Source organism: Babylonia areolata, chromosome 21 (assembly GCF_041734735.1).
Source record: "Babylonia areolata isolate BAREFJ2019XMU chromosome 21, ASM4173473v1, whole genome shotgun sequence".
In the NCBI taxonomy this organism is placed as follows: domain Eukaryota; kingdom Metazoa; phylum Mollusca; class Gastropoda; order Neogastropoda; family Buccinidae; genus Babylonia; species Babylonia areolata.
Genome location: NC_134896.1, coordinates 23,638,790 through 23,647,225, shown reverse-complemented (window position 1 = coordinate 23,647,225; position 8,436 = coordinate 23,638,790). Strand labels below are relative to the sequence as shown.

The 8,436-nt window shown below is 42.8% G+C and overlaps 1 protein-coding gene across 1 annotated transcript; it reads left to right on the top strand.

Annotated features, from left to right (window-relative positions):
* Positions 1-1,789: 1,789 nt before the first annotated feature.
* LOC143296585 (neuronal acetylcholine receptor subunit alpha-7-like) lies at positions 1,790-2,770 on the top strand. The gene has a single exon (XM_076608609.1). It carries the CDS (start codon positions 1,790-1,792, stop codon positions 2,768-2,770), a length of 981 nt encoding a protein of 326 aa, XP_076464724.1.
* The last annotated feature ends 5,666 nt before the right edge of the window (positions 2,771-8,436 follow it).

Below are 8,436 nucleotides of genomic sequence, written 5' to 3'. Positions count from 1 at the left end.
TTCATGTATATTCGGTTTAAAAACAAGAGAGAGAGAGAGAGAAAGAGAGAACGAACGAGAAGAGAGAGAGAGAGAGAGACAGAGAGACAGAGAGGCAGAGAGAGAGACAGAGACAGACATAGAGAACGAACGAACGAAGAGAGAGAGAGAGAGAGAGAGAGAGAGAGAGAGAGAGAGAGAGAGAGCGCACCAGTATTTACCTAAAAGTGGGTCTATGTCAGCAGTCTCGTCCATTAAGCAGAGTGATGTGTGGGGCAGAAAATCGAAAGGGACAATTTAAAATACAATGCTATGTAAACATGGGTTAATGAGAAACTGTGTGACAAATACTCTGCAAGCGACGGTTAATTGGAGGGGGGGGGGAAGGGGGGTGGCGGGGGGGGGGGGGGGGGGGGGGGGGGGCGGCGAGGGGAGGGGGGATGTGAAATGGGAGAGGGGGCAGATGAAGTTCAATATTCTGCAAACAACACTGGGAATCACCAAGTTGTGTAAGAAGTACAAACTACACGCTCTCTCTCTCTCTCTCACACACACACACACACACACACACACACACACACACACACACACACTAACACACTAACACACACACGCACGCACACACAGACACCAGACACGTGCATATGCACGTACGCTCGCGTGTGTGTGCGCACAGAGAGACAGAGAGAGAGAGAGAGAGAGAAAGAGAGAGAGAGAGAGAGAGAGAGAGAGAGAGAGAGATTCTCTGTGTGAAATTCGGGCTGCTCTCCCCAGGGGGAGCGCGTCGCTGCACTACAGCGCCACCCATTTTTTTGTATTTTGTTCCTGTGTGCAGTTTTATTTGTTTTGCCTGTCGAAATGGATTTTTCTTCAGAATTTTGCCAGGAACAACCCTTTTGTTGCCGTGGGTTCTTTTACGTGCGCTAAGTGGATGCCGCACACGGGACCTCGATTTATCGTCTCATCCAAATGACTAACGCCCAGACCACCACTCAAGGTCTAGTGGAGGGGGAGAAAATATCGGCGGCTGAGCCGTGATTCGAACCAGCGCGCTCAGATTCTCTCGCTTCCTGGGTGGGCGCGTTACCTCTAGGCCATCACTCCACTGAATGTGCTACATCGAGAATACAAACAAGTGAGACTGGTAAATTATGCATACATCTGCCAATGTCATTACATTGGATGTGCAAGAACTCTAGTTGATAGCTTTCCCACAATCCCCCTCACCAGTCTCACCATTGCTCCACTCCTGTCTTGTTGAATGCAACTTCGATTCTGATTCAGATCACCAGAGAAACCAACTGCTGTGACAGCATCCAGAACGAATCTACCAAATATATTTTTTGCCTGGGAAAATTCTGAAACTGTAAATACTGGTGGCTGGACTCAGACAGATCTTGGCCAGAAAAAGGACACATTTTGCGTTGACTGTCTTTCCTTAGACTTGGAGGTTTGCAGAAATATTAGCGACCCAAAACATAGTAAAAACATACTTTTTGTGGATTACGGTCTGGTTATGTGCCCTGAATTCACCATCGTCCTGTTGGCATATTTGATGAAGCTGACAATGGTGTTCAGTATGGCAAAGGTTGTTTGTGGGGATGCTGATTCTGAAAAATTGAATACAACCTCGACTCTTGCTGGTTTGGATAAACAAAAGTGGAAAAGTGGGATCAGTGAAATCACAGCTGGAAATCGGACTGGGAGACAGCTGTACAAGGAACTAGTGAATAAACTGTTTCCAGATCACAACCCCATCATTCCTCCCACTGCTGGTGACCCGAGCATGCCTGTAAACTTGTCTATCATAATGGTGCTGGATACCTTGAAGGACTTGGACATGAAGAGCGAGACTTTAAATTTCATAGCATGGTTCCAGATAGACTGGAATGACTCTGCCTTCTCCTGGGACACAAACACCTATCCCATTGACATGATTCTGGTCAACAAGAAAGAAGTATGGCGTCCCGTGCTTGCCATTTCCAACACCTTGCTGCCTCGTGATCAGTTCATGAAGACAGATCTGCCAGTCTCGATTTTTTCTGATGGCAACGTTCGCTGGTTTCCCGGTGATTCTTTCGTAACAACTTGTCACATCGATTTGAACCTTTATCCCTTTGATGTCCAAACGTGTGAAGTGAATCTTACCCAGTGGGGTTACCAGTACCATCACTTCCACTGTAATCACACTGAATTCCGATCTGTAAATGGAAACGGGGAATGGGACATCATAGACGTGGGTTATCGCTATGACGTGATCCAAGAATCTGACTACAAATACTGGATTTTGACATACACCATCACCTTGAAAAGGAAATGGCTGTTCTATGCCATCAACCTCATCTTCCCCATGGTCCTTGTGTCTGCACTGACCAACGTGGTGTTCATTTTGCCTGTGGATTCTGGAGACAAGATGTCAGTGAGTGTCACCGCCTTTCTCACACTGGCCGTTTTCCTGACCTTGATCCAGGATTCCCTGGCCAAGAACTCGGACACTGTCTGCTGCCTGATGCTGTATCTGGCCGTGCAGATGGCACTGGGAGCCTTGGCCATTGTGGAGTCTGCTTTTGTGGTGACCTGCCATCACAGAACAGCTGCAGAGAACAACGGCCATTCCAAGCTGACACAGTCTTTTGAACCATCTGCAGACGAGGAGGCCACTGGCTGTCAATTGTTGAAGAAGGATCACTCCCCAAAGGAAGAGGGCCTTGGACATCCAAACAGAGAAACGTCGTTCTCGTTTTTAACAACTGACAACCAAACCCAATCTCGCCAATACTCCAGTAAGTAAAAAAGTCTCTTACTAATAAAAACATATTTCTGTGCATTTTTGTCATTATTATAATGAAAGATTATAATATCATGATCAAATCAACAAGAAGCAGGAGAGAGGGAGAGAGGGAGGGAGGGAGGGAGGGAGAGAGAGAGAGAGAGAGAGAGAGAGAGAGAGAGAGAGAACGAACAGATAGATAGGTAGGTAGAGAGAGAGAGAGAGAGAGAGAGAGAGAGAGAGAGAGAGAGAGAGAGAGAGAGAGAGAGAGAACGAACGAACGAACGAAAATGTTTTAATGAACTTTGGCCATGGACCACAATTCAAAACCAGGGGACCTGGAAAGAGAGAGAGAGAGAGAGAGAGAGAGAGAGAGAGAGAGAGAGAGAGAGAGAGAGATGGGAGGTGGGGAAGGATGTAATTCAAATACAATATATGCAAACTACACTGGTTATCGACAAATTGCGTGATAAGTACAATAGTTACACACACACACACACACACACACACACACACACACACACTAACACACACATAGACGCACACACACAAACATACAAATGCACCGATATATATATATATATATATATATATATATATATATATATGTATATATCCCCATGGATATCCCCATATATATATATGGCTGCTTGTTGAAGGTATCTGGTTGCGTCAATTTTAAAACAAACCAGGCTTGGAATATCCATTTGTTCAATTTTATTGTGGCTGTCATTGAACATATTTACACAGGAGAGCAGAGTGACAGAGAGACAGAGAGAGAGACAGAGAGAGAGAGAGAGAGAGAGAGAGAGAGAGAGAGAGAGAGAGAGAGAACAGGCGGTATTCTTCTTCAGACTATAAACACACACACACAGACGCACACAGACGTACACACAAACACACACAAACACACACATACAAGCATGCAAGTGCACAGATAGACAGATACAGACGCACACAGACGCACACACAAACACACACACAAACACACACACAAGCATGCAAGTGCACAGATAGATAGACAGATAGATAGGTAGGTAGAGAGAGAAAGAGAGAGAGAGAGAGAGAGAGAGAGAGAGAGAGAGAGAGAGAGAGAGAGAGAGAGAACTGATGCTGTTGGATGGCTGCTTGCTGAAGGAATCTAGTTGCGTTATTTTCAAAACAGTGCAGGGTTGGAAAATTCATTTGTTCAATTTCATTGTGGCTATCATGGAACATATTTACACATGTTATGTTACGATCATGTGCACAAAGCATGCACGATCTGTAAATTATGCAAACATTTGCCAGATGTCATTAGAGTGGACGCGCAATTACTCTCGTCGACAGCCTAAACCCCAAACTCCCGCATCGATTTCACCATAGCTCCACTCCCATCAGGACACACATTAAAAGCTGGCCGCGGCTTTGATTTTGAATCAGAGCAGAGAAACCAACTGGTGTGACAGCAGGCAGAGTGAATCCACCAAATATACGAGTATATATCTTTTTGCCTGGGGAAATTCCTGAAATTGTAAACACTGGCGGCTGGACTATGAAAGATCGTAGCCAGAAAAAAACAAGACACTCTTTGCGCTGACTGTCTTCCGTTAAAGCCGATGTTTTGTAGAAATTTTGGGCGCCCCAAACGTGAATAAAAAGATTTTTTTGTTGATTGGGATCTGGTTATTTGAACTGAATACAAAATCGTCATGCTGGCATACCTGGTGAAGCTGACGATTGTGTTCAGTGTTGCAAGTGTTGTTTGTGGAGATGTTGGTTCTGAAAAACTGAACACGACCTCAGCCTTTGGTAATACAGATAAAAAACAGAGGAAAAGTGGGATCAGTGAAATCACAGCTGAAGGTCAGAATAGGAAACAGCTGTTCAAGGAATTAGTAGACCAATTGTTTCGAGATAACAACCCTATCATCCCTCCAACTGCTGGTAACCTGAAAATGCCTTTGAATTTGTCAATCATAATGGTGCTGGAGAACTTGAAAGACTTGGATATGAAGAGTGAGACCCTACATTTCATAGCTTGGTTCCAGATAGACTGGAGTGACCCTGACTTCTTCTGGGACACAGATATCTATCCTAATGACATGATTTTGGTCGACGAGAAAAAAGTATGGCGTCCTGTGCTAGCCATTGCCAACACCTTGTTGCCTCGTGATCAGTTCATGAAGATAAATCTGCCAGTCTCCATTTTCTCTGATGGCAATTTTCGTTGGTTTCCCGGCGATACTTTCGTAACAACTTGTCACGTCAATTTGAACTTTTATCCCTTTGATGTCCAGACTTGTGAAGTGAATCTTACTCAGTGGAGTAACCAGTACCATCACTTCCACTGCAATCACACTGAATTCCGATCTATAAATGGAAACGGGGAATGGGACATCATAGACGTGGGTTATCGCTATGGCGTGATCCAAGAATCTGACTACAAATACTGGGTTTTGACATACACCATCACCTTGAAAAGGAAATGGCTGTTCTATGCCATCAACCTCATCTTCCCCATCGTCCTTGTGTCTGCACTGACCAACGTGGTGTTCATTTTGCCTGTGGATTCTGGAGACAAGATGTCAGTGAGCGTCACCACCTTCCTCACACTGGCCGTTTTCCTGACCATGATCCAGGACTCCCTGGCCAAGAATTCGGACACTGTCTGCTACCTGACGCTGTACCTGGCCGTGCAGATGACCTTGGGCGCCTTGGCCATTATAGAATCTGCCTTAGTGGTGACCTGTCATCACAGAACAGCTGCAGAGAACAACGGCCATTCCAAGCTGACACAGTCTTTTGAACCATCTGTCGACGAGGAGGCCACTGGCTGTCACTTGTTGAAGAAAGAGGATCACTCCCGAAAAGCAAAGGGCCTGGGACGGCCAAGCGTACAAAAGTGGTTCTTGTTTTTTACAAATGACTGCCAAACCCAACCTGTCTATTATTCTGGTAGGTACTTAGTCTCTTACTGAAACAAACAGATTTGCTGTAAATTTTCTCATTATTATGGTAAAAACGATAACATCGTCATCAGATCAACAAAAAAAAACAACACCAAAACAAAATTGCATAATGGTGTTTTTTCGTATATTTAATGATCAAACTCTTGACCCTATTAAACCATAGCCATGTTTATGCTTTCAGCTTCAGTCTAGCAAACGTAGTCCAGCCATTCCAAGCTGGTTAGTGTTTGATAAAAATATACTCGTAAATATGAGCATTGAACACATCTGGAAAAAAAAATCACATTTGACATACACGGACTAATTTCATGAAGATGGGACATTAAATAAAGTTAGAAATTTAACATCTGAAATTGAAAGATAAGAAAAAAAAATCGCGTATGGAAGCTCCGGGCTTGTCCTTATACCAACTATTTGACATGTGCACTCAGCAGAGAAGAAATGTGTGATTAGCTTTTATTCAAGACAGGCACAATCTTTTTGAGGAAGTTTCTGCCTATGTACATTTTATGTATCTGTGTGCCAGCTGAATCGGTAGCATAAGCAACATGGACTTGAATTTGTGTACCTTGTAAATGGAGAGTGTTACGTCTCTTTATTGATGTGCTGCTTAAGTCGGGAAAATTGGAGTTTAAATGTTTTACCAACATTCGACGATAATTATTTACTCATTTCTTTCTTTATTTGTTTGAATGTGTGTTTATTCATTTGTATGTGTTAACGTTTCATGACAAATAAACGTTTCTATTCTGGTCTCGTCTATTCAAATTTATGATCTTATCTGACGTGAATGTTATTGATGTTGTCTGAAGAACAACAAAGCAACTTGTTGTGATGTTATTTTCCCGATATTTTCAAGACCGCAGTTGCATGCTGCAGGATAACCAATCGTCTCGTTCAGTTATCTCACGGTTTCTTTTCATCGGGTCATCTCCAGAAGTCTGTAGAGAAGTCTGCTCTGTCTCTGTTCCTGTCTCTCTGTCTGTACACACATATCTTTATCGTCTAAACACAACTGTGATATTAGACGATAAATCAGTGTGTGTGTGTGTGTGTGTGTGTGTGTGTGTGTGTGTGTGTGTGTGTGTGTGTGTGTGTGTGTGTGTGTGTGTGCTAACACCACCCGTCCTTTTTTCTTTCTTTTTTTCTCGCTTTCAGACCGAACAGCCACTGAGAAGAGAAGCAACCGAAGGTCCTGCAAGAAAGCACACGACAAGACAGACGCCGAAGACACGGGCCTCAAGACTCCTGGCAGGGACTGGAGTGGAATCGCTGCCAAGATCGACAAAATCTGCTTCCCTGTGTTTGTGGGGCTGAATGTCATGTCCCTGTTTATCTTCTGTATCGTGATTATTTCTGCTTGACAATCCTCGTTTTGCTGTCATCTCTGTGACAATGGCTGCAGTGTTTCCTTTAGAGTCCACGTTCTGCCGTAGTATCTTTCGACAACGGTTGCAGCGTTTCCTTGATAGTCAAACCTTTTGCTGTAATCTATCAGATGATGATTATGATTGCAGTGTTTCCTTGATAGTCGACATTTTGCTGTTATCTCTTAGACAATGGCTGCATCATTTCCTTGACAGTTCACGTTTTGCTGTAATCTTTTAGACGGTGGCTGCAGCATTTCCTTTTGCTGTAACCTGTCAGATGATGATTGCAGTGTTTCCTTGATAGTTCACGTTTTGCTGACTAGCGCGTTGCATTGCATTACATTGTATAGTATTTATCGTATTGTATTGACACCTTTCTGCTCACAGTTACTCGGTTCTCAATTGAGACCTTTGGTTAAAAAAAAAAAAAAAAAAAAAAAAAAAAAAAAAAAAAGCAACAGCAACATCCCCCATCCCCCCAAAAAACAAACAAACACCTCCCCCCCCCCCAGAAAAATACGAGTACAAACAAACAAGCCCCAACAACAACAACAACAACACACACTAAAAACAACAAAAACAACAACAAACCCCACCCCCCAAAAAACCCCAACGTTTTTTTTCTGTCTTTGGCCCCACTGCCAGGAACTCTTTGCCTCTGTCCATGAGAACATCGCAAGGAAATTCATTTTTACTGACGCCCGCTACGGTGTGAGCGTGTGATTGTTTCTGTAAATCTGTATATATATATATATATATATATATATATATATATATATATATATACTGTGTGTGTGTGCGTGTGTTGCTGTGCTGTGCGGAAGAAAGAAAGGGGAAAGGTGGAACTGCTTTTTTTAAGTACTGTGATTTTCGCTTGTGTATAATTTGGGCATTGTGATGTATGTGATTGCTTTTTAAATACTGGACTGTTTTTAAGTACGGTGATATATCTATAAGTAAGTATAATGATATTAGTGCTAAGTTTTGTTATATAAGATTCCATCATTTAGATATTAGGTGTTTGATGTATATTTTGAGTGTCATTTGGTGCGCGTTTTCTTGTTGTGTGTGTACATGCTCATAAATTATTGTTAGTCTTCGATGTCTGTGTAGGGTTATACATGGAAGTTGTCATTTTAATGTTTAAATGCATGTTTTCAAAACTTAATTTTTTTTACACTGTATATATCTTGACGTGGTGCATGGTGCGTGCATATTCATTGGCTGTTTTCATTTCATTGAAACATTACCAGTAAATGACCTTTGTAATTGTTCGATGGTCATACCAACAGATTAACAATGCAGACTCATTAAGGCTGTAGCAAATACGTCATCTAGTATTCTACATGTCGTTTTAAAGAGATCT

Excerpts from the sequence above, each read along its gene's own strand:
- LOC143296585 (XM_076608609.1), top strand. The coding sequence starts at position 1,790 with ATGGTGCTGGATACCTTGAAGGACTTGGACATGAAGAGCGAGACTTTA.